The sequence below is a fragment of the Lutra lutra genome, chromosome 2 (genome assembly GCF_902655055.1).
Source record: "Lutra lutra chromosome 2, mLutLut1.2, whole genome shotgun sequence".
NCBI lineage: Eukaryota > Metazoa > Chordata > Mammalia > Carnivora > Mustelidae > Lutra > Lutra lutra.
Genome location: NC_062279.1, coordinates 58,504,883 through 58,532,417, shown reverse-complemented (window position 1 = coordinate 58,532,417; position 27,535 = coordinate 58,504,883). Strand labels below are relative to the sequence as shown.

Below are 27,535 nucleotides of genomic sequence, written 5' to 3'. Positions count from 1 at the left end.
GGTATGTTGATGGAACATACACCCATTAATATCTGTGTACTATGGCTTGGTACAATCTCATTCTAAAAGGAACCTCCAATGAATTCTAGAATTTTTTTTTTAATTTTTTTTAATTTATTTATTCGACAGAGAGAGAGAGAGATCACAAGTAGGCAGAGAGGCAGGCAGAGAGAGGAGGAAGCAGGCTCACCGCTGAGCCGAGAGCCCGATGCGGGGCTCGATCCCAGGACCCTGAGATCATGACCTGAGCCGAAGGCAGAGGCTTAACCCACTGAGCCACCCAGGTGCCCCGAATTCTAGAATTGTTTAAAGCTCAGTGTGTAATGGTTCTTCCTCTGTCCACAAGAAGGGACAGTAACTCTTCCAACTCTTTGTATAGTCAAGTCCAGGTGTATCACCTGGAGTCACAAACACAACTCACTAACTAAAAATGCCCAGGCAGGGGGCACTGGGATGGCTCAGCTGGTTAAGTGTCCAACCTTGATTTCATCTCAGGTCATGATCTCAGGGTCCTGGGATGGAGCCCCATGAGCCTGCATTGGGCTCTGTGCTCAGCGGGAAGTCTGCTGAAGAGTATCTCTCCCTCTCCCTCCGTCCACCCCCTTACTGTCTCTTTCTCAAATAAATGAATAAATCTTAAAAAAAGAAAAAAATGCCCAGGCAGCTGTGGCAGAGAAACTGCTGATCCAAATCACCCTTGTTTTATAGGCCACAAGAAACTCACATTCACTCAATACATTTAATGATGACACTCAAATTAATTACGTATAAAATAAGACAAATTCTGGTAACTGAAGTCTCCTTTATTCTATATCATCCTATTCAAATTTTATTGTTCTTACACTGGAACTATGAAATGCTTAAGACAGATCACTAAATAAAAATGAAAAAGGGATCTCCATGCAGAAGATACATTTAATAAATTAAAGCAAAAGCAAAAGACCTGGGGAGATCCAAGAGAGCAAGACAAGTCTGAACCAAAAATGCCTGTAAATACCCAAGAAGCCAGTCTTTTGAGCCCCATTCTCTCAGCTTCTGGCACCATATTTAGTAATAAGCACATCAGCCAAAAAGGCCAGGAAAAAGTTTAATGGTTTAAAAAAATAAGCAAACATAGACTTATTTTGTAGTGCGCAAAGTGCTAATCTCCATAGATCCATTAAAATAAAGAATTTTGGGGCATTAATAAAAGTAATGGTCACTCAATCTAAATTGTTAGACATAGAGTTTATAGCATTATGTTATTGCTAGTGTTTTAAACTGTACAAACAAATTCACATACTTAAGTAGCTAGTTTCTTAAACTTAATAGAAAACTTCTACAATCTCAAATGCTTACCATCGTAAACATGTTAAATATAAATAATTGTTTAAATGTTCTAGGAGCTATGGTCCTAAAGCTGGTCACTTCAAAAAGTATAGTAATTACAGCTTATCACAGTAACTATATAATGTATTACACTAAACAGAACAGTTATATACATGAGCCAACATAAAGCTCAGGAGTCACAAAAATGAGGGGATCACTGGACATCTATTTCCAAAGCTTCCACGATGTGTGCGGCAGAAGGGCGATCTTTAGGATCTTCGTTGGTGCATACAGAGAAGAGTTCAATTACTTTCTGGTACGTTTCATCTAGTTCTTCCATATTAACAGGCGGCCTTGTCCCCAGAGCTGCATAGTATGCTTCATCATCAAAGTCACTTTCATCAAAAGTTTGATCTGCTCAAGAGGAGTTGACACAAACAAAATAACACTAAGTCATGGAAAATCTTAGCATCTGCTCAAACTCACCCTCCAAAACGAGAGCTCATCACCTGGGAGGCAGGTGGTCTCTTCCATTACCCAGCCATGGCAGAGATCAGCTATCGTCATAGTTTACAGGTCACGAACCCCTCCCTTTTTACTATATGACAGCTCTCCAAGTCATTTCCATAGGCGAGGGGAGTTTCCAAGGAAACTTTCTGCTCTGCTGGATCTTCTCAATTTATCTCCCTATTTATTGTCAATTAACATACATCTCATTTGTAGGAGATTAAACTGAGATCGTGCCAAATTAGTCCACATTAATATAATCCATTATCTCATGCACTAGATCAAACAACTTCCTCTTTTAAATTTTAACTTAATAGAAAGATGAAATATAATTTTACCAGCTAATCTTTAGTTCAAAATGAAGAGACTGGGGTTTATGGTAAAAATATGTAGTTATACCTTCATCGTCATCATCTGGGAGATTAATGTGTGGAATAGACAAAGTCATCATTTCCCACAGAGTCAGGCCAAAGGCAAATATATCTGCCTTGTCAGTAATAATCCCATTCTCTTCCAAAGCTTCCTTGGGTTTCCAAGGCTCAGTGCCAATGTAACAGGCCTCAGGGTCAGTCACTGAAACAAGTAAAATACAAGAAAGTCGGTCTTTAGGGCAAGCACTAGAAATCACTAAGAAAGGCAACCAACCTAAAGAAAACTGGATAAATGTTTTAACAGGTAGTTTAGAGGTTACTAAATGTAGGTAATAAACATGAAAATACACTCAATCTCAATAAGAATTACTTTTTCCTTATTAAATTGTAAAATATTCAAAAAGCCGGCCAGTTGGCAAGGGTCTAGAGAAACAGCATTTCTCTTAGAAGGTGGCAGGAATTGGGGCACCTGAGGGGCTCAGTCACTTAAGGATCTGACATGCCTTCAGCTCAGGCCATGATCTCAGGGTCCAGGATCAAGCCCCAAGTGGGGCTCCCTACTCAGCAGGGAGCTTCTTCAGATTCTCCCTCTCCCTCTGCCCCTCCCCTCTCTTAAAACAAAACAAAACAAAGAAGAGAAGTGGCAGAAATATAGACTATAGATACCACAAAAGACCTCAAATAGCCAAAGCAATCTTGAGAAAGAAAAACAAAGCTGGAAATACCAAATTACAGATTTCAAGATATACTATAAAGCTCTAGTAATCAAAACAGTACGGTACTGGCACAAAAGTAGACACACTGAGGGACAGAACAGAGCCCAGAGTGAAACCCATGCTTATATGGCTAATTAATCCATGACAAAGGAAGCAATCAATATATGGTACTAGGAAAACTGGACAGCTACATGCAGAAGAATGAAACTGGACCACTTTCTTATACCATAAACAAAAACAAACTCAAAATGGCTTAAAGACCTACATGTGAGACCTGAAATCATAAAATTCCTAAAAGAACACACAGGCAGTAATATCTTTGACATTGGCCTTAGCAACATTTTTCTAGATCTGTCTCCTCAGGCAAGGGAAACAAAAGCAAAAATAAACTACTGGGACTACAACAAAACAACGTACTTTTTTTGTACAGTGAAGGAAACCATCAACAAAACAAGACAACTTACTGAATGGGAGAAGATATTTGTAAATGATATATCCAATAAGGGTGAGTATCCAAAATACATAAAGACTCATAAAACTCAACATAAAAAAACCAAACTATTAATTAAAAAATGGCCAGAGAATCCGAACATTTTTCCAAAGATGACACACACACAGCCAATGGGCACATGAAAAGATGCTCAACCTCACTCATCATGGGGAAACTGCAAATCAAAATCACAAGATAACCCCTCACACCAGTCAGAATAGCTGGTATCAAAAAGAGAAGAAATAACAAGTGTTGGTGAGGACGTAGAGAAAAGGAACTCTCGTATACTACTGGTGGGAATGCAAACTGGTGCAGTCACTGTAGAAGAGAGTACGGGGGTTCCTCAAAAAATTAAAAATAGAATTACCATATGACCAGTAATTCTACTACTGGTATTGACCCAAAGGAAATGAAAACAATAATTCAAAAAGAAATATGCCCCCCTCAGTTTACTCTAGCATTGTTTACAATAGCCAAGACCCAGAAGCAACCCAAGTGTCCATCAAGAGATGAATGGATACAGAAGATGTGGCTTACACACATGTACATATATGCTTGTGTGGTATGTATGTATGTACACACACACAAACACACAATGGAATATCATGGAGCCATTTAAAAAAAAAAAAAGAGATCTCACCATTTCCAACAGCATGGAGGGACCCAGAGGGTATTATGTTAAGTGAACTAACTCCAAGAAAGACAAATACTACAAATTCACTTATATGTGAAATCTAAAAAAACAAAACAAATGAACAAACCAAAGATAGAAACAGACCTATAAATTCAGAGAACAAACTGACAGTTGCCAGCGGGATGGCAAAAGTGGATAAAAGGGAGTGGGAGGTGCAGATTTCCAGTTATAGAAAGAATAAGTCACAGGATGAAAGGCACAGCATAGGGAATAAAGATGGTACTGTAACAGCGTTGTATGGTGATAAGTGTAGTTATACTTGTGGTGAGCACAGCAGAACATACAGACTTGTCAAATCACTGTTGCATACCTGAAACCAACATAATATTATGTGTCACCTATACATTAATTTAAAAAATACATATAAAAATTTTAAGAAGGGGTAAGAACTGTGTCCATCCATTTTCCTCTACATTCATAGTACCTAGCACAATAGCTGACTGCACTCAATACAAAAATATTTGCTAAATCAATCAACCAATCTAGAGATAACCATTGTTAAAATTTGGGCTTGTCACAGAATACCTCGTGTATAATCGACGTGAATATGTCTCCTATTAAAATACAAAACTTAAAAATAAGTTTTAAAGATTTAGATGTATTTTTTCCAAACTTGTCTTAATATATACATATTTAAGTGCTATTTTAGAATGTGTTCATTTCACTTAATATATCTGGACATACCATTCTTACAAATATAAACCTATGTAATTCTAATGAAATTCTATTGTGTGGTGGTACAGTAAATTAAATCATCCCTTACTGATGGACATTCACTTAAAGTTCTGCAGTCTGTTCTGCTACAACACATATTTTTGTGCGTATATTAACACAAATTAGTGCAGAAACAATGAGGTATGAAAAGATTAATTTTGTTTTCCCATTACCTGCTATTTTTAAACTTCCCAACAAAGAGAAAGCCTTAGCTCAAGAGAAGAGAAATGCCTTCTCTTTTTTTTTTTTTTTTAAAGATTTTATTTATTTATTTGACAGAGAGATCACAAGCAGGCAGAGAGGCAGGCAGAGAGAGGAGGAAGCAGGCTCCCTGCTGAGCAGAGAGCCAGATGCGGGGCTCGAGCCCAGGACTCTGAGATCATGACCTGAGCTGAAGGCAGCGGCTTAGCCCACTGAGCCACCCAGGTGCCCCGAGAAATGCCTTCTCTTAATGCACGGCTGGTCTAGCAGCTTTAGGAACTGCTAGGCTGACTCTAACCTTAAATTGTCTCGTGAAGGTGAGAGTTCCAGTAAAGGAGCTGCCCAGACACTTCCCCTAAGCTTGCCAATATTTTTTTTTCTTGAGAAAACCAGATCAAATTTTAAAATTTTATTTTTTATTTTGTAAAGATTTTATTTATTTGACATCACAAGTAGGCAGAGAGAGTGGGGGAAGCAGGCTCTGCACTGAGCAGAGAGCCCGATGCGGGACTCAATCCCAGGACCCTGAGATCATGACCTGAGCCGAAGACAGAGGTTTAATCCACTGAGCCACCCAGGCGCCCAAATTTTAATTAAAAGTATCTATTGAAAATAAATGCCCTCAAGGAAGCGCAAACCCGGGTTTATGTTTACACAGGATAGACTGAGGCTGAGGGTCGGCCAATATTCCAAGTGTTCGTATTTTTATCAGGATAGTTACTGCTTTTGTTTCTGCTTTGCTTTTAAAGCTACATGGGTTTTGATTCTTCTGTCTCAATTCTATTTCTTCTATAAGCCTATGCCTCCTTTGGTTTTGCTAAATTAATATATCATGTCATTATTAAAAATACCTACTCTGAAAAAAAAAATACCTACTCTGCCCAATTATTTTTTTGGAATATGTTCTTGGGAATGAATTATAGGATCAAAGGGCATTTTGAAAGGGTTTTCTTCTTTAAAAAAAATACCCCTTTCCAAATTGCCCAGTGTAGCAGTTACCAGTGCCGTTCATCAAGTAGTTCATACTCTCCCCCCTCAGGACACATGTAAGGATTGCACTCTCTGGCCTGTCAAGCTCAGATGGAGCCATCTGCCTGGTCCTGGCCAGCAAGTTGTGAAAGAGGGGACTTATGTCATTTCTAATCTTGAGCATCTGTTAACACAAGACTTTCTAGGGCAGCACTTTCCAACAGAACTTTCTGTGACAATAGAAATGTCCCATATCTGCCCTGTCCAATATGGTAGCCAGTAACCAGACATAGCTACTGAGCGCTTGCAAAGTGGGTGGGTGGGCGGGCTGAGAATGGAATTGTTTAAAATGTTAAAATATTAATTTAAATAGCAAGATGTAGCTAGTATCTACTGCAGTGCACAGCCATAGAGCCTTTTTTACCCTCCATACATACAACGATGACAATATTCCATACAATGGATGTTTGAGCAGCTTAGGTCCTCAAGTGAGCATGCGTGGAACGCAGCCATCTGGACGTGCAGCCTGAAAAAGCCTTGGTTGTTGAAGCCGCTGAGTTTTTGAGGGTTTGCCGCCACAGCACAACTTAGCCTAAACTGAATGGTACACCAGTCGCGCTTCTACATCATGTATGAGAGTACACATTAAAGCTATCCTATCACTCGTAGTAGCATTGAGAAATTTTTTAAAGAATTTTTCATAGTCATGGCTTTTTTTTTTAAATCGTGTCTAACTTTGGTGTCCTTCTTAAGCCCAATATTAAGGAAATATTTACTTACAATTTTTTTCCACTATTTTATTTTACATCCTCAATTTACGAGGATGAGCGTGAAGATGGAAAACAGCTTTATTTTTCTAAAACATCCAGACATCATCATTTATTGATTCAAACCACCCCTCTCCCACTAATGCTAAATTGTCACTTTTATTATAACAAATTTGATATATTTGGGAATACCTGACTTTATATTTTTCTGCCTTTTTTCTCATGAGTATCACTGCTTTAATTACTGTGGCTTTATAATACTTCTTCTTAACATCTCCTTGGGAAAATTCCTACTGGTCATTCTTTCATAGAATTTTCTTGGCTCATTTGAACATGTATCAAGGATGAACTGTTAATATGTTTATGAACTGTTTTACATGTTTATAAACTATGAACTTTGACATGTTCTAAAATAAAATAGATCCTATTGGAATAATGCAGAATTTATGTGTTTTTTAATTCATTCACTTTCTGCTTTCTGTTTTTTAGGGCTTCATTTTTTTTCTGATGAGAGTTGAATACTCAAACTTCATAAAGATTAAATAATGAAAATGTTTTAATCTGTGTAGTGTTGACAATATCAAATAGGTTTTGGTTTGTTGTTACATTCTCATCATTTTGTAAACATTTGTGTAGGTGGAATTTGATTTCAGCTAAGAATTATTTACAAATATTTTGAATTCCTAAAAAATGCAGGTGTTTTGTTTCTAATCGTGTCATTAATTTCTAGATTTTTAGTGCTAAGGGATAATGAATGTCAACAATTAGACCACTTACACTTTTTATTAAATTTTTTTTTCAGTGTTCCAAAATTCATTGTTTATGCACGACACCCAGAACTCCATGCAATACTTCCACTTTTTGTAATCTGAGGTTTTCTCTTATAACTTAATACATGTTCAATTTTAATAAATACTTGGATACATAGAGATTGACCTTATTATCTACTCAGAACTTCAACATCTTAGTTCTGTCTATTTGATCTATTAAGGACTGAGAAAATTATGCTAAAAAAATCTTATTTTTATTGTTTCACAATTTCTCCTTTAATATTTAAAAGTTTCAACTCTGTAGCAGTTATGTAACCTAAAGGCTCATAATAGGCCTACCTTCATGAATGATTACAGACATCTTTATAAAGGTGCTCTATTCATCTTGGCTTTTTCCTTCGACCTAACTCATAGATTATTTTACCTTAGCTAGAAATTAAAGTGTGTAAAAGTTCTTAACAGCATTCATTAATCTTTCTTTTACCTTATATTCATATCAAGAAGCAAATTTAAATGTTATTTATTAAATAACATGTTGAAAGGAAAGGCTTTCTTTACAAGGCTGGCTTTCGGTTCTCATCGAGATCTTAAATTTTCTGAGGATGTCAGTATTTATATTAGAGTGAAAAGAATGAGTAAAGACAGGCCAAGGGACAAGAAGCAGAAGGCCTTTAGTAGCACCCCACTTTCCTACTTCTACCCCATTGTTTCTCCAATCTTGTCACTAAATGAATTCCTTTATAAAACCTTATTAAAAGAAAACTTTGTTTTCTAGTCTCAGATCTTTTACCATATAAAAATCTCAATCCTGGTTAGAAATAGTTCCTAAAGTCATCTTCAGTTAAAGTAGATGTTAATAAAAATGAAATAATTTATATTATGGGTGTAGCAAGGGAGGGGGCTGGAGGCTAAGTGGAAGAGAGAAAGGAAGGATATTGTTTACTATACACTTTTTATACATGGTTTTTGATTTGTGAAGTACGTAAACTTATCTATTAAAATACATAAAAATTAGAAATTTAAAAATCGCATAAGAATAAAGTTTAAAAATTCAAATATTACTGGGGCGCCTAGGTGGCTCAGTCAGGTTAAGGGTCTGCTTTCTGCTCAGGTCATGATCCAGGGTCCTGGGACTGAGCCCCCAGGGAGTCTGCTTTGCCCTCTCCCTACCGGCTGTTTGCGCTCTCTCTCTCTCTCTCAAATAAATAAAATTGTTTAAAAAAATAATAAAAATTCAAATACTACTTACCAGTCATATTTTCAATACTACCTACCAGTCATATTTTCATCCAGTGGTAGAGAGACTCCTACATCACAGATTTTAATTGTTTCAAAATCACCTTTAATTACAACATTTGAAGACTTTATGTCTCCATGAAGCAGTTTCTTTTCTTGGTGTAGATACTAAAATAGTGGGAAATTTAACACATCAGAGCAAACACATCAACTGATAAAAAAACATATGGTATCTTTCAAACACAAAAAAACAACTGAACTCCCTTCCTGAACTACACGCAGGATGGTATCTGTCCATCATTTCAGATTACTTGAAGTCAGACAAGAGAACATCCCAGGTTACTCCAGTCTGCCATACTGACCAGTCTGCCATAAAGGAGGCTTTAGAAATCAATGTCTGTTTATAGATAAGCTAACTTTTCCTTTTCAAATGCATTTCATACTTTTACAGCAAAAGAGGATACTGTGGCTTTAAAAATATATCACAATTCTATTTGAGACTAGTAAGTTTTAGAAATGAATTTGGAATCTTCAAAACGAGGCACACTTTTCACAAACAAGTTGTCAAGATAATGCAGAACAGATAAGGGCACTAGTTACAACAAGAAGAGGAAGCAGAAATGTCATCTAAGACTAATAATTTATTTTACACATTAACCCTTAGTAATGATACTCATTCATAATCAAAAATAATCCTGTCAAACTCTTATTTGTTCATTCATCGGCATTTGAGCAACTACTCTGTGAGCTGCTTGAAACTAGTGCAGAGACAATTTTTGGTATATACTTTCAAACACCTACTGTGCTTAATTTAAATGTTGATCATAAATTGAGTATGCTCAAATATATTTATAGTGAAATTTATTAATTCTATCCATATATAAAGTTGTTATTTATTAAATAATTCAAATGGTTAATTTAGCTTATCCTATCCTAAAATCAGTTTTTCTACATACATATGAAAATATGTACTTAGAAATATTGCTTTTATGCAGTTTCATATTTCACAAGTCAATTTTATATGAACTCTTAACATGCAACTTTGACATCAACAGCAATACATGCTCCACTTTGCAGTCATCCAACAGTGTTCCCAAGCCGCCGTTTCTCCTGTTCGGTTACCTACCATAACAAATTCTTTTCCTTTTGTTGTATGTATTCAAAGGCACAACAATTTATCTGACAACACTAAAAGAGCTTTTTTTTTTCACTTGACCTATAGATGTATACTGATATCCAAAACTTAACATCTCACAAAGCAATCTTTAAGAGGTTTGTTTACATCCACAGAGGATTAGGTCACCCCCTCCCCCAGGAATAATTACTAAATTTGTGTTAAACTGATTAATCCTTTTAACCAAACCTAACATATGATCTCTCTAAATAAAACTACCTGACTTGGATTATTTCAGGCTCTGTAAAGGCCTCAAACAATACTCTGCTCATCAAGGTAAGGAAGCTCTGCTCGCAGCAGTATGAGAGTCGATAAGGACTTTCACTTAGCACATCTACTTCTTTTGGGGAAAAAAAAAATCCCACCTTGTAATTAGGTATATAAGGTAGTTCCTTTATGTTCCACAAGAGCCATTTAAAATATAATGGCCTGCTTACCTTTAACCCTCTCGCCATGTTCAAAGCAACTTTTAAAATTATGGCTGCTGGAAAAGGATCTTGGCTGTCTTTATTTCGTTCTTCTATTAAGTCATTTAGAGACTTTTCACCTCCATATTCCATAGCAAGACAAAGGCTACCATCACTGGCTTCAGTGAAAGCACGATAACCTTAAAGAAAACAGGACATTTTCTTACAGGAATAGGAAAAAATAACAGTATTTGAGTTTTTTTACAGCGATGTGATTGGAAACTGACAAAATACAATGAAAAAATTATTTATAAAGCTAATTCAGTAGATACAATTTAAAATGACTTCAGTGTTTGCCAATAGTAACACAAATTAAAATATTTTTAAATGTTCTATGCCTTCCTAAATATAATGGTTTCACTAGTCTTATTTACATTAAAGATGAAAATAAGGAAATTACCTAAATGGAGGTCATTTTATATTCCTGAATTCTCTACAGTGCCAGCATCATAATGAGTATATCTAGTCCCATTAAATTTTAAAAATACATAAGCATCTAAAAATATAATTCTTATTTTAGAATATTCACAATAATCTAGTTCTTGCCAAACTCCACCACCACCTTCATTTTGACACTGATCAAGAGACTTTATAAACTGTTTCTGAATAAACACATGCACTGCTGCAAGATAAATTTAAACTTACCTACAATGTTTGGATGATGGAGGTTTTTCAAAATCTTAGCTTCATCTATTAGTCTCTTTTGATACATACTTTGATAATGATCATTACATCTAGGGTTAATCTTTTTCACAGCCCAAGGAGAATGAGACAAACCTCTGGGAGATCTTAAAAAAATAATCAAACAATGTATGGAAACAATAATAACATAATGCATTTCAAATTACTAACAAGAACATTCAGATTTTGGAAAGGGTTCAATAATAATTTGTTTAAAATTTTTTTACAAATATTTTTGACTACTTGGACACCTGGGTGGCTCAGTCACTGAAGCATCCAACTCTTGGTTTCAGTTCAGGTTATGATCTCAGGGTCATGAGATCGAGCCCTGCATTGGGCTCTGTGCTCTGTGCACTGTCTACTCAGGACTCTCTCTCCCTCTGACCCTCCCCCGCCTCCACGCACGCTCTTTCTCAAATAAATAAATCTTTAAAAAAATTTTAAGATAAAGTATTTTTGATTATCGACACCTCTGCTACATATTTTTTTTAATTGGAAGATATATAGCTCATATATCTATTAGTTACAAGAGAAGTCTGATATCTATTGCTGAAAGGGAGGGGTTAAAAAGAGACAACTAAAAGGAAAAAGATGAACATTATAAATTCTAAACTTCAAAATTACTATACTATTTTCTAATTTTTCCATTTCAGCATGTCAGACTACCAACTACTTATCAAACATTGAACTATGTGTACCAGAGGTAAGTTATAGAATGCTAAGTAATAAAGACTACTATTCAAGAAGTTTAAAGAAGAGATGTATGAGAAACATTTGGCCCATATACGATTGTGCAAAGAGTAACAGAATGCTCTTCACCAACAATATTGTGCCTCCACAGTAACCAATCCGTCCTATACCTTCCACCATATACTCAAAGACACAAGCATAAGGAGATAATAAACATACAAATGAGAAAAAACATAAACTGTCTGTTTTCTAGGAAGAGTCAGTCATTTTCAGAATATTTAAGGGGAAAACATTCTAAGGTTTAAATAAACAGGTAGGACAAAGTCAGGGAAAAGGTTACCTGATAACGTAGGTAGTTATTCATGGGACGACGGCAAATTAAGGACAAAGTGTATGCAGCATATGGGCAGGAAAGCTAATGAAAGAGCCTCGAAAGTTAGAGATAAAACGTATCACCATAAGAAGATAAAACAGACTGAACAAAGGATCTTTTTTTTTTTTTAGATCAAAAAACATGCACTCAAAGGATCACTAGATTTCTTAGTTCACATCCATCTATCATAAGTCTATCCAAAGTATTCTTAAACCTCCAGTTTTAGATAACAATAGCATTTGGGGATGACCTCTTCCATGTGATTTTATTATGAAAAATATATTTTTCAAGTTTCAAAGGGTACCCCTCAGCTTCTGAGGATTTAGAATTCAGTGAACAAATCCATCTTCACCTTTTCCACAACATATCTGAATCTACCAAACACCAAGAACATATTTACGAAATCTGAATAAAATATTTTGCCAAGCTAAAAATTGGTTCATTGAAAAGACAAAACAGGCAGATTTTTTAAATGAGATTGCACAAGGGAAAAAAATGAGACCCAAAAAATATTGCCAGCAAAAATAGAGACATAACCACAGATTCCTCAGAGATAAAAATTATAAGTGAATAAATACTAAAAATTTTACCCCAATAATTTAAAGGACAAAATGGATAAATTCTTAGAAAAATCTAAGAAACCTGACAAAAGAGAAAATGTAATCAAGAGTTTAAAATATTCCCATAAAAAATACAAAGCCTAAATAATTTTACAGGTCAGTTTACTAAACTTTCAAGGAACCTATCATTCCATCTTACACAAATTGTTCCACGGAATAGAAAGAAAAGGGACTATGAATCTAGCATAACCTTAATAAACAATTCAAATAGGGACAACAGAAAAAGGAAAATCACAAACCAATTTCACAGACATAAAAATCTTAAATAGCAAAATGAATTCATCAGGTTTATTAAAAAATAATGTGTCACAACTAAGTTAATCTAGGAATGTTAATTTAACATAAAAAATAGACTTCTAGGGGCTCCTGGGTGGCTCAGTGGATTAAGCCGCTGCCTTCGGCTCAGGTCATGATCTCAGTGTCTTGGGATCGAGCCCCGCATCGGGCTCTCTGCTCAGCAGGGAGCCTACTTCCCCTTCTCTCTCTGCCTGACTCTGCCTACTTGTGATCTCTCTCTCTGTCAAATAAATAAATAAAATCTTTTAAAAAAAATAGACTTCTAGGTTAAAAATATAGATTTCTAGCTTGTACTTACACAATTAATTATGATCCGTCCCAAGCCCCATTAAAATAAGAGAAAATGGGTATTTTAAGACCTATACCCAATGACAGGGATAGAAATAATGAAAAGGAGACAACAACACACTTTCGGAAGCTTGGAAGAGCATGGGGAAGCCCATGAAAGTAACAGACTAAACAGGCCTACTGACCTTCTTGAAAGTCACTTAAAAAGCAGGTGAATTTCTAGACACACCCTCCCTGATTCTGCATCAGCTGTCCAGCTACTTCCCCAGCTTCTGAACACTGGAGACCCACTTTGGAAGGGTTAAAGCAGAGGACTTTAGCCTGAGGTTTACTGCCATAGTTGAGAACTCGTGAAGCACACGGGAAGAGTAAGCCATGACCATATGCATATTAAATGCTGAATGTGTTTTCACATGTGTTATACCAGTTTATTAACATCCAGACCAGGATACAGAGCATTTATAGCACCCTCAAAAGACTTAAGATGCCATCTGAAAATGGAAAACGTTAAGATAATTAATGAAAAACAAGACAGACAAAAAGGAAAAAATAGAAGTATCAGAAGATGAAGTTGGAGAAAGCTCCCAGAAAGCAGAGCAAAAAGAAAATCAGCCCCGCACTCAAAAAATAGGAATTCCAGATAGAGAAGAGAATAATGGGGGTGAAAACGTTAAGATAATTAATGAAAAACAAGACAGACAAAAATGAAAAAAATAGAAGTATCAGAAGATGAAGTTGGAGAAAGCTCCCAGAAAGCAGAGCAAAAAGAAAATCAGCCCCGCACTCAAAAAAGAATAGGAATTCCAGATAGAGAAGAGAATAATGGGGGTGAAAATTATCAACAAAGTAATTTAAAAAATAATTTCCAAAGATTTAAGAGTAAGAATTTTCAGATTCCAAAAGGCCCACACCCATGTATATCATTGTGAAATTTCAGAACACTGGTGACAAACAGAAGATCATACGAGGTTCCAGGACAGTAGGAGGGACAAATAACCTAAACCAGATTACATAAAAAGAAGCAGCAATCAGAAGGGCTTCAGAAATGTCAATAGTAACACTACAGGCTAGTAAACAATGGAACAATGACTTCAAAATTCTAGAGGAAAATTATTTCCAAATAAGAATTCTGACTCAGGGGCACCTGGGTGGCTCAGTGGGTTAAGCCACTGCCTTCGGCTCAGGTCGTGGTCTCAGGGTCCTGGGATCGAGCCCCCCATCGGGCTCTCTGCTCAGCGGGGAGCCTGCTTCCTCCTCTCTCTCTGCCTGCCTCTCTGACTGCTTGTGATCTCTCTCTGTCAAATAAATAAATAAATAAATAAAATCTTTAAAAAAAAAAAAAATTCTGACTCAGAAAAAAAAAAGGCCCATTCAAGAATGAGAGTAAAATGAAAACATATTCATAAATGCAGATCTGCAAAAAAGTTATTTCCTGTACGTCTCTCAATGGGGAGCTACTACGTGCCCTCATTCAAAATAAAATATAAACCAAGAAATAGTAAGATAGAAGATACAGAAAAACAGAGGGCCCAATTCACCAGAGAAGTGAAGGAAATCTCTACTAGTTAAAAAAAAAAAAATCCGGGTGTACAAAGCTATGTTAGGAGGAGTGGTAGGTCAGTAGGTGACTACTATTGTTCAATATCAACAATGTGAGGTTTTCTAATTAAGTCTTGCCTATAGTAGAACTTTGTTGGTAACACACACTTTACATTTAAGGATATTTTTTTAAAGGGAGGGAAAAATGAGACTAGTCATAAATCTGTGAGAATTTTTTCTTTCAAAATAACAAGCTTTTAGACATTAAAAAAATGAAGGTCTAAAAAACAAATAGCACAAGAACACACGAAGGGGGTGTTTAAACTACAAATATTCAAGAATAGCCATTTACTAAAATAATTGCTATGCTAGTCTCAATTCATTACCTTTTTTATTGAAGAAAGCATTTCTATTTGGGAACATTATAAACCTAGATAAAGCTAACGATATGCTGGTAGTCAGGCTGATTCCAAGAACGCAGTGAGGAATATATACTGACTTAAGTTATTTGCCACTTAATAAATAAGAGTACAGAGTAATGGATAAAAGAAACAACTTTAAAAAAATGTTTATTGACACCTATAATTTCATTCTTCTTTTAACATAATTTTCCTACTTTAAAATCATGCGTATACCCTTTTTTTTTAAAGGTTTTTATTTATTTATTTAAGAGAGAAAGAAATTGTGTGTGTGTGAGCAAGAGAGCACAAGCAGGGGGAGCAGCTGAGAGGGAGAAGCAGACTCCTCACTGAGCAAATTCCTTCTCCTTTAATAATCCATCAGGAGGAAGTTAAGAGAAAAGTTAATCAGGCAAAACTCTGGCAAAGTTATAAAAGGTTCTAGGACAGGAATATAGCAGTCAGATAAGATCAGGAACATATCTGGGATCAAAATATTTGAATTTTCATCTTCCTTCTTGTCTTCAATTACAGAGCAACTAGGGCTCCATGTGAAAAGTTTAATGTGGAATGTTATACTCACCTTTTCATAAGGTAGACATTTACCCCAGTGCCAAAGCCAAGCTTCTGCATAAATGGAGAGGCAGGAATATTTATACATGGAGTTGAGCATAATGCTAAATGTCAGAAAGAGAAATAAAAAATATAAAATGAGTATTTGAAAAGACCTCAACAAAAGCATTAATTGGCATAATCTTCTAGAGAGCAATTTGATACTAACTCCCCTAATTTTAAGTGGAAACCCTTTGACCAAATCTACTTTTGAGGCCCTGTCTTACAATAACACCGAAGCAGGGGTCAGCAAACAGCCTATATTCGTTTGGCTCACAAGCTAAGATTTGTTCTTAGATTATAAAAGTGTTGTTAAAAAACAAAGAATAATAATCCACAGAGTCCCTATGTGGCCCACAAAGCCCAAACTATTACTGTATGTTGTTTGCCAACTGTGTACTACAGCATGTGTGCAGACATCATACACATATGCATGCACACATATATATTTGAATATTGGTATTTGATTTTGTGACTGCAAAAAAAACAAACAAAAACCTAAGTAGGCATCATTAGGGTCATAATTACACTGTATCTGTATTGCAGAGCTTTATGTAGTCATTAAAGAAGATGATATGGAGGAGTTCTACTTTTGTTCATGGAACAACTGAACAGCCTTCTTGCTATGAATAACTAAAACACTTGACAAAATGTAAGTTTTCAGACATTTGACGACAGGCAGAGCAGGGTTGTGAACTCTGAGTGAAGAGAACAATGATGTGAGCCCTATCATAGCCCTAACTTGCTGTTTTAAGGCAGTTTCTGGGTTGCAGTGCAAAGAAACACAGCCCAGAAGTCTTGTCAAACTCAGGAGACAAAGATCAGAAGTCCAAGAGACCTAAGTAGCTAGAATTTGTGGAGTAGAGAACTATAGGGAGCCACAAAATGAGAGAGAAAGCTCCAGAGACCTGAAAAGAGGTCTCCCTCTTTTCAGTGTTGGTTATAAGCACATCCAATGGATAGACGCCCCGCCCCCTGCCAAATCAGGGAAGACACCAAGTGTAAGCAGTAGACTAAACAGCTGTCAGGGAGCACACGGGTCCAGGAATGGTTCAGTTACCAACAGCCAGGGTGTGGTAACTCGGTTAATACCCAGGGCATTGAATAAAGTCCTCTAAACAGACCAGCTAAATTGTAGCCCAAGGAAAAGGTTTACAGTAAAGCTTAAAAGCAAACCTCAAAAAAAAACAAGCTAATGTGCAGGTAACATTAACTGGACCATCACAAAACCACACAGTCCTCCAAGGAATAACGAAATCTAGCCCTCGACAATGTAAAATGTCCAGCAGCCAATAAAAGAACTACCACGCATGAAAGAAGAAATATGACCCACACCAGGAGAAAAATAAACCAATAGCAACATACCATAAAATGACAGTGATGTAGAATTAGGGGGTAAGAACCTTAAAATAGAAATCTTAAAAATATGCTCAATAATGTAAAGGAAAATGTGAGTGTAACAATAAAAAAAAAGATGTAAAAAAACTTCTAATGGAACTATAGAAATAAAAAAGACAATGGATAAGAATTAGAGCATCTAGAGATGCTGTTAGAGAAGCATCTAGAGATGCTGTTAGAGAAGCATCTAGAGAACAAGGTAACTAAATTTTAAGACAAAGCAACAAAAACTTCCAAAAATGAAGTACAGAAAAAAATATTAGAAAAAACACAAAGAAATCATCAGCGAGCTTTGGGACAACGGCAAAGTAGTAGATTTGATCCAACCACAGAGAATTACATTAAAGGCTATCTAAATACTATTGTCCAGTAGAATTTTCTGTCATGATGGAAATGTTCTCTATCTGTGTTGTCCAGTATGGTAGCCACTGGCCACATGTAGTTACTGAGCACTTGAGAAGTAGCTAGTACAACTAAGGAACTAAATTTGTAATTTTATTTTTAATTCATTTGAACCTAAATTTAAATCACCACATGTGGCTAATGACTGAACAGTCCAATTAAAGGCAGAAATTGTCAGAATGGATAAAAACAAAACAAGCCATAATTATCTGCTATTATAAACTCACTTTAAATATAAAAACATAGATGGATTAAAAGTAAAAAGTTGGAAAACATCCTATTCAAACAGTAATCAAAATAAAACTGGACTGCTTTTATCACATAAAAGTGAACACATATCACATAAAATGAACTTCAAAGAGTACAACACTGGATAAAGACATTTCATAATAGTAAAGTGGTAAATCATCAAAAGAAATAACCATCCTAAATGTAAAAGTATCTAATAACAAGCTCCAAAATATATAAACAATCACTGTAGCACTCAAAGGAAAAAGTAGGTAAATCCACAATTGTGGTTGGAGATACCGCTCTCAAAAACAGAATAAGTAAAATTAGTAGAGATACAGAAGACCTGAACAACGTAAGTCAATCAGTTTGACCTAATGATAGTCATGGAACACTGTACCCCTAAGCAGCAGAAAGCATGACCTTTTCTCTCTCTCTCTTTTTTTTTAATTTGACAGAGATCACAAGTAGGCAGGGGGCGGGGGGAAGCAGGTTCCCTGGCAAGCAGAGAGCCAGATGCGGGGACCAACCCCAGGACCCCAAGATCACGACCCAAGCCGAAGGCAGAGGCTCAACCCACTGAGCCACCCAGGCGCCCCAGCATGACTTTTCAAGTGCCTGAAACGTTCACCAAAATAAATAAACCTCAAGTCAAGAAAGAAAATGTAAAATACCAGTATCAGACATGAAAAAGGAGATAACACTATAGATCCAACTGACATCAGAAGGGTAATAAGGTAATAAAGAGTATATCACAGATAACATTTTGCCAGTATATTTGACAATTTTAAAGTGAAAAACTTTCTTGAAAAACACTAGCAAAGTTTACACAAGAAGAAATAGATAATTTGAAGAGCCCTATGCCAATTAACTGTGAAGTCACAGTTAAAATCTTCCTCCTAAGAAAACTTCCGGCCACATACATGGCTTTACTATCAGTAGAAGAGGAAAAACCAGTTAAGGAAAAAAAAAAAATTATCAACTCCACATATACTTTCCAAGGAAAGAGAAGGAAACACTCCCCATCATACTTTATGAATATAAAATATGCTGATATCAAAACCAGAAAGACATTCCAAAAAAAAAGACTATACAGTACAATATCCCTTATGAACACAGAAAATATTAGCATACTGAATCAAACAATACATAAAATACACCAGGAGCAAACTGACTTTACCCCAGGAATGAAGGTTGGTTTAACATTTGAAAATTAACATAAGTTACATTAAAAGAGTAAAAAAAGCAAAATATCTCAATGGATTCTGAAAAAGCTCTTGACAAAGTTCAACATCCATTCATAATAACCTTCAACCTGATGAAGGATACTAAAAGGAAATCCCTCACCCTGATAAAGGATAACTGAGGACACCTGGGTGGCTCAGTGTGTTAAGCCTCTGCTTCTGCACAGGTCATGATCTCAGGGTCCTGGGCTCGAGTCCCTCATTGGGAGCCTGCTTCCACCCCTCCCCACTACCTGCCTCTTTGCCTAATTGTGATCTCTCTCTCCCTCTGTCAAATAAATAAATAAAATCTAAAAAAAAAAAAAAAAGATAACTGAAAAACCTACATCTAACATAAAACTTCACTAGGAACAAGGAAGGTATGTCTAACTCACACCTCTTCTATTCAAAAATATACTAGAGCCAGTGACATAGGGAAAGAAAAAAAGAAACTAACACAGACTGATAAAAAAAAAAAAAAGTAACACTATCTTCATATATTCATCTACAATAGTACCAACTATGTATGTAATAGCCTAAGGAACCCATAAAAAGCTAATAGAAGAAGTTACTTAAGCACGGTTGCAGGACACAAAGTCAGTACACAAAAATCTATGTACTAGAAATGAACAAGATAAGATTTTCTCCTAAATTATCTTCCAGAAAATGTATAATTTTAATCATTTTTGTATGATTAAAGTGGAGATCAATTTGCATATGAATATCCAAAAGCTTTTATTTGTTGAAAAGATTACCCTTTATTCACTGAATTGCCTTAGAAACTCTTCCCCTCACAAGAGTACTGCATGTACCAGAAGGGGAAAGCTAAAGTACTTCAGGGTTCAAATTAATTCTTTATCAGAGAGAACCTCCAAATCTGTTAGAATATCAATAAAATTACCCACTAGATGGCCAAACCCTGGCCTACAAAACAAGTCTTATTAAAATCAACATTACAAAGAGGACTTAAGCTAAAATTGTATGCGTATGATAAATAATAATTAAAGGATCAAACTCTAATAATGCTAAGACATTTCTATAGCAATAACAATGAAAAAAGATTTTATATCTTACCAGATTTCTTTTTTTCAGATACTTTGCTTGGTGTCTTGAAATTATTGATTTCTTCCATTGTAATAAACACTTTAGGTCCTATGATGAAAACAAACTGAAAATTACACTGCAGTTATACAGAATACAACTCTCATTCGTGAAGGAAAAAAAAACCCTGTAACACTGTAACTCATTTTATCATATAAACATAAAATTTGAGAACTGAAAAAAACCATGACAAATATTTAGTCCAATTTTATTTACAATGAGAACACTGAGACCTAGAGAAGTAGAACTACTTACCCAATGTCATACTATTAATTATTAGGTTTTTATGCTTGTTTGTTATTAAAAAGTAATATACACACTAGGGGAAAAAAAGTTATATATGAACTTGGTTAAAAAAAAAAAAATCACCTAGGACATAAAATTTCCCTCTCACTTCCCGGGCGTCATTGTTAACAGGTCTTTCATACATCTTAGAGAAACCGTCTGTGCAAGCAGCATTTATTCATAACAGCCAAAAAGAAGACGCAGAAGTATTCATCAGATGATGAATAAACAAAATGAGGCATACAGTATACACAACAGAATATTATTCAGTAATAAGGAGGAGTCCTGATATATACTACAATATGAATGAACTTAAAAAGATTATGCTAAGTGAAAGAAGCCGGACACAAGAGGCCACAAGAGGAATATATGATTCCATTTACAGAAGATGTCCATAATAAACAAATCCACAGACAGAAAACAGATTAGTAGTTGACAGGGGCTGGGGAGAAGGGAGAACACAGAGTGACTCCTGGTGGGTGTGGGGTTTCTTTTTGTGATGATAAAAGTGTTCTAAAATTGGATAGTGATTTAATATACTCAATTCAGACTATTCCTAAAGTCGCTACATCATATATTTTCAGAAAGTAAATTTAATAATATGTAAATTATATATCTCAATGTTATATAAAAATTACCTATCAACAAAAAATATACATACTGTGTATACAAGCAAGTTAATCCAAGCTTTTTATTTCTTCTGTAATACATCTGTTAAAGAATCCTTTTTAATAAAAATTTTAAATATTACTTTTTCTTTTTTAAAAATAGTTTGGTTCATATTAGATTTATTGTAAAGCAAACTGTCACTACATGTCTGTAAGATTGTTTGGTTTGCCTATTAAAAAAATTGGGAGGCAGATTAAGGGTTTGTATCCAAAATATATAAAGAACATAAAAAAATCCAATTAAAAAATGAGAAGACATGAATAGACATTTTTCCAAAGAAGACATAACAGATGACCAAGAGGAACATGAAAAGATGCTCAACATCACCCCATCAGGGAAATGCAAATCAAAATCACAGTAAGACATCACCTCACACCTGTCAGAATGGCTAAAATCAAAACCACAAGAAACAACATGTGTTGGTGAAGATGTGGAGAAAAAGGAACTCTCATGCACTGTTGGTGAGAATGCAAATTGGTGCAGCCACTGTGGAAGACAGTATGGAGGTTCCTCAAAAAAACTGAAAACAGAACTATTCTATGATCCAGTAATCTCACTACTTGATATTTGCACAAAGAATACCAAAACACTAATTCAGAGGGATATATGCACACAAATGTTTACTGCAGCATTATTTACAATAGCCAAATTATGGAAGCAGCCCAAGTGTCCATCAATAGATGAATGGATAAAGAAGATGTGGTACATATATGTAGTGGAATATTAGTCATAAAAAATGAAACCTTGCCGTTTGCAACAACATGGATGGATCTAGAGAGTATAATGCTAAGTGAAGACAAATACCATATGATGTCACTCATACGTGGAATTTAAAAAACAAAACAAACTGGAGGTGGTGAAACAAAGACAAACCAAAAAACAGACTCTTAACTATAGAGAACAAACGGATGGTTACCAGAGAGGAGGAAGGGATGAGATGGGTAGAATAGGTGAAGGGGATTAAAAGTACACTTATGGGGGTGCCTGGGTGGCTCAGTGGGTTAAGCCTCTTGCCTTCAGCTCAGGTCATGATCTCAGGGTCCTGGGATCGAGCCCCGCATTGGGCTCTCTGCTTCGCAGGGAACCTGCTTCCCCCTCTCTCTCTGCCTGCCTCTCTGTGATCTCTCTGTCAAATAAATAAAATCTTTAAAAAAAAAAAAGAGTACACTTACGATGAGCACTGAGTAATACACAGAACTGTTGAATCACTATATTGTACGCCTGAAATGAATATAACACTGTATGCAAACGACACTGGAATTTAAAAAATAATAATAAAATAAAATAAAAATTGGCAGGCAGAGAGAACATACGTTTAAATTTTGAATAGAGAGGGCGCCTGGGTGGCTCAGTGGGTTAAAGCCTCTGCCTTCGGCTCAGGTCATGATCCCAGGGTCCTGGGATCGAGCCCCGCATGGGTCGGGCTCCCCGGTGGGGAGCCTGCTTCCTCCTCTCTCTCTGCCTACTTGTGATCTGTGTCTGTCAGATAAATAAATAAATAAATAAAATCTTTAAATTTCGAAAAGAGCTCTTAATAAATAGTATTTTTAAAAACTCTGCCAAGAAAAATCACCTCAAAGGCCTACCTTTAATTGTCTATTAATGAGAAGTTTGTTTTTTTAAATTAGTTACAATCACCACTGTTTTCAGACTTGCCTGAATTTTGAACACCAAAGATCTCCTTTTCGTGCAAAAGTACACTAATTTTATCAAGTGAAACATTTGACTAAAAGGAAGGAACACATTTTTGAGGACATTTCAGGTCTTTCAGGAAGGATAAACCATTTTAACAGAGGGGTTGGAGGAGCTACTTCTACTTGGGAAATAATTTCCCCATATGGCTCTGATTGCCCTTCTTCCATCTTCATTCATTTGCCCTCAAAAGAAGTTGTGAAGAAGCACTCAATGAGCTTCTAAGATTCCTATGTACCTATGAGAAGCCATTCTTCATTCACTCAGTTAACACACATACTTATTGAACATGTACTATGCACCAGGCACTTTTCTAAGCACAGGAGACCCAACAGTGAACAAGACCCAAACAAACAAGAACACAAATACAGAAGATAATGGTATAGAAGCTGGGGAAATATACACCAGTGAGGTGAGATGGGCTGAGACAGGAGCTCCTTTCAAGGAGCTTGAAATTTGAACTGGGGTGGTCAAGGGAGGTCTCCTTGAGATGTTGTTTTAAAAGAAGTAAGGGAGCTAGTCCATGCAAATATCTAGGGGAAGTCTGCAGGACAAAAGTAGTAAATACAAAGGCCCTGAGGCTGAAAGTATTCAAGGGAAAGCTAAGAGGGCAGGGCTAGCAAAAGGGAGAAAGAAATGAAGTCACAGAGATTGGGCATGAAGGAGAGCAAACCAAGTGCAGCACTGAAGCCACAAAGACCTCATCTTTTCTTCATAGAGCTTCGGCCCACAGTAAGGATTTCAGCTCTTGCTGAGAAAGGGGAAGATACTGGACTGTTTTACAAGGAGGAGTGATATACTCCATGTTATGTTTCGACAGGATCACTCCCACTTGTGTTTATTAACTGAAGGGGAACAAGGACAGACACAACACTGCAATAATCCAGGAGAGATATGGTGGTTTGGATCAGGATGGTAGCAGTAAAGAGATGGTGAGAAATGGTTGGGTTCTGGACGTATTACGAATCTGGAACCAAGAAGAATTCCTAATGTTTGGATTTTTGTTAGGAATGAGAGAAAAGTCAAAGAATAGAGGTACCATTACTCAGATCAGGAAGTCATTTTTTCTTTGAACTTTTTTTTAAAGATTTTATTTATCTATTTGACAGAGAGAGAGCACAAGTAGGCAAAGCAGCAGGCAGAGGCAGAGGGAGAAGCAGGCTCCGCTGAGAGGGAGCCTGATGAGGGGCTCAATCCCAGGACCCTGAGATCATCACCTGAGCTAAAGGCAGCCGCTTAACCAACTGAGCCACCCAGATGCCCCAGGAAGTCAATTTTGAATACCTGATTAGACACCTGAATAAAAAACGTGAAATAGGCAGCTGGATATAGGTCTGGAATCCAATCTGAAGGTACAAATTTGTGGCATATCAGTATATATATGGTATTAAAGCCAAGAGACTGGTTAAGATCATCTAAGGAGTAAGTAAAGATAGGAAACACAGAACTCTGAGGAATCTCAACATGAGAGATGAAGAACAGAGTAAACTGACAAGGAGCCAGAAAACTAGGATGCAAAAAAATCCCACAAAGTGAGGTATCCTGGAAATTTTACTGCCTCTTAAGTCTCATTGCCCTTTCCCTCAGCATAAAGAGGATCTGATACTCAGAAGCAGCATAAAATCTTCCTCCAACTAAAAACATCTAAGTTTAAACAAGCTTTTAATATTACATTCTAGAACACTCAAGGACTCTGTCCCAATTCCCGCTACAGCCTACTTGCACCTAAACACACTACACGGTCTCCATCTCACAGTTGCCTGAGCACCTTTTGTTATGGCAAAACAGTTCAGGCCTCAGGCAACTGAGAGATGGTTTCTAGCCACTAGTCCAAACTCACAGATTTGATATATGAGATCTATATACATATAGATCTATCTCTTTCTCTATATATAAATTGCTAAATAACCATAGTGTTCCGAATCACAAGGTTCTTACAAAGGAAGCAGCATAAAATTGTGAATATCTTACATGACGATACATTAGAAATGAAAGTATTATGACTGTGGGCAAAATGTCATTGTCTATGGAGCATTTAGGAGATTATTTTAATCAAGTACTGTTTAAGAAGCAATATTTAAAAATTAACAGAGCTCAGCAAGTTAATCAAAAGATCTATTGGATCAGGGACGCCTGGGTGGCTCAGTGGGTTAAGCCGCTGCCTTCGGCTCAGGTCATGATCCCAGGGTCCTGGGATCAAGCCCCGCATTGGGCTCTCTGCACAGCGGGGAGCCTGCTTCCCTTCCTCTCTCTCTGCCCGCCTCTCTGCCTACTTGTGATCTCTCTGTCAAATAAATAAATAAAATCTTTAAGAAAAAAAAAAAGATCTATTGGATCAGATGTCAATAACTTTGGTACCCGGAGCCACTGTAGGACTAAACACATGGATACTACTAGGCAGAAATGAAGTGTATAGACAGGCAACAACAACAAAAAACAAAAAAGAAACAAAGAAAAAGCAGAAATAGAGAATTGGTAAGGATAGTGAGAAAAGGAAATAGAGGGGGAAAGAAGCCTGAAAAAGAAAGGCAAAGTTCTTTTTTTTTTTTTAAGATTTTATTTATTTGACAGACAGAGATCACAGGTAGGCAGAGAGGCAGGCAGAGAGAGAGAGGAAAGCAAGGCTCCCTGCTGAGCAGAGAGCCCAATGTGGGGTTCGATCCCAGGACCCTGGGATCATGACCTGAGCTGAAGGCAGAGGCTTTAACCCACTGAGCCACCCAGGTGCCCCAAGAAAGGCAAAGTTCTGATCGGATTATTTCTAAGGTCCTGCACGCTTTACATCACAGAGCTTCCTGGAGGTAGAAGCACAACCCGTTTAGCCACCCCGCCGGTTCCCTGCACCGCCTCCATCTCTCCCCACCAATCCAGGAGCTTCCAGAAGGCTGGTAGTTAAAATCCTTCTTCCACCAGCTCAGTCACCTCACCTGAAAACTGGAAGCAACATTAGACATGAAGTTCAAAGGAGGGAACCGTACTTTCTCAAGAACCCTCTTTCTCAAGCCCTACCCTCTCTGTTGCCACCAGAAATCCCTCGCCAATTCCAGCCGCCCCTAAGAGCTGGAACTGAAATTCACTGGGCGGCGGTAAGAAACCATCGTTCCCACCAAGCCAAGCCTCTGCTCGGATCTGGTGCATCTAAGATGTCCCTAAACCCTGGGGTCTCGCCTGGAGCAGAGACCCGGGCCTCTTGGCGTCTGTCTGTGAAACCAACCGTAAAATAAGGGCAACCCGCTAGATCCATTATCTTGTCCTACGGATCTTCCATAAACAGTACAGACTGTTAGGCTTCACTTCGAGGAAAAGGGGAATTTCTTTCTTGAAATCCCCACCCTACCCTGCGATTCAGATGCGCACGCGGGTTTGGGTCGAAAACACTTTTCCTAAGGGAATTCCCCGTTGAACGCCACATTCCCAACGTCACCTTTCCCTCTGGGCTCTGAGCTGTCACCAAGCAAACACAGGCCGCGGCTCCGGGGGGAAGGGGGTCCTGCGCCAAGCCGGGCCCACGCGCGGTTAGGGGTCCACCAAAGCTCACCTTACCTCAACCGCCCCGGGGTGGAACAGTCCAGGCCAAGGCTGTCTTGAAAACGGATCCCGAGTGGCCCTCAGCACAACCCGGGCTGCCTCAGGGCCCGCCACCCGCCAACACAAGTACTCCGTAACAGTCGTTGGGACCGGACCCTCCCCGCTTTCAAACCCGCGCGCGCCGCCCCTGCGCGGCGGCAAACTACGGGGCGGCGCGAAGGACATAACAAACCGTATTCTTCGTTCTAGGCGTTCCCTCCCCCACCCCACCCCCCACTGGCTTTTCCTATCTCAGCGATTCCATCTTACTATTAAATGCGGACGCCTTGAAGACAAACGAAAGAAAGAAAAGACAAACTGATTTTTATGCCTCCTGTCAGCCTTTCAGAGGGACAACTTCGGTTAGAAAGAGTATTTATCCATGCATGTACTTAAGGCCGAAATTCTTCCCCAATTACAAACACCATTCTCAAAATGTGTAATGATAATTATATAAATTTTTATTAGAGATTGATTTGGCCTTGACACACTCTAAAAACACATTAGCCTAGGGTAACAATCATTTTTGGCTACGAAGACAAACAGATATTTGGAAATTTTGCTAACTCTTGCAATTACCACATTCAGTTCAACATTTGTTCATCTCTTTCTAGAGCATCATGGGAGGGCACCTACCATTGGCGAAGTGTGTGTTGACTGTCCACTGCATGGTATGGACTATAGTAGTTATACAAGAGGCACAAAGATGATGATCAAGTCATAGAATGACCTCCTGCTCAGGAGGAGCTTGGACTCTATGGGGTGGGAGAAGGGGAGGGTGAGGAAATGCCCTAAGAAAACACGCACACACATATGCACACAATATAATACAAAAAAGACTATTTTGTAGGTTATTATGACCATAAACCCCATCTTTCTTTTTTTTAAATTTAAAATCAATTAATTAACATGTAGTGTATTATTAGTTTCAGAGGGGGAGTTTAGCGATTCATCAGTTGCATATGACACCCAGTGCTCATTCCATCATGTGCCCTCCTTAATGATTATCACCCAGTTATCCTATCCCTCACCCACCTCCCCTCCAGCAACCCTCATTTTATAAACCCCATTTTTCAAATGAGGACTCT

The 27,535-nt window shown here is 37.3% G+C and overlaps 1 protein-coding gene across 2 annotated transcripts; it reads right to left on the bottom strand.

Moving 5' to 3' along the window:
* Window positions 1-785: 785 nt before the first annotated feature.
* On the bottom strand, window positions 786-26,582 carry PBK (PDZ binding kinase). Of its 2 annotated transcripts, none has more exons than XM_047717499.1 (8): window positions 26,424-26,582; window positions 20,208-20,285; window positions 15,854-15,947; window positions 11,030-11,172; window positions 10,355-10,524; window positions 8,782-8,911; window positions 2,215-2,388; window positions 786-1,722 (listed from the first exon to the last, which is right to left on the bottom strand). In XM_047717499.1, the coding sequence occupies exons 2-8, from the start codon at window positions 20,263-20,265 to the stop codon at window positions 1,523-1,525; spliced, it is 969 nt and encodes a 322-aa protein (XP_047573455.1). In that variant the 5' UTR covers window positions 20,266-20,285; window positions 26,424-26,582; the 3' UTR covers window positions 786-1,522. The 2 variants fall into 2 exon arrangements, with proteins under 2 accessions (XP_047573455.1, XP_047573456.1); XM_047717500.1 differs by having other exon boundaries at window positions 26,419-26,580.
* Between the last annotated feature and the right edge of the window lie 953 nt (window positions 26,583-27,535).

Excerpts from the sequence above, each read along its gene's own strand:
- PBK (XM_047717499.1), bottom strand. The coding sequence starts at position 20,265 with ATGGAAGAAATCAATAATTTCAAGACACCAAGCAAAGTATCTGAAAAA. Across the intron at positions 8,912-10,354 it reads ACATGGCGAGAGGGTTAAAG|TATCTACACCAAGAAAAGAA; the intron begins GTAAGCAGGCCA and ends CCACTATTTTAG. Across the intron at positions 2,389-8,781 it reads ACTGGATGAAAATATGACTG|TGACTGACCCTGAGGCCTGT; the intron begins GTAGGTAGTATT and ends TACTTGTTTCAG.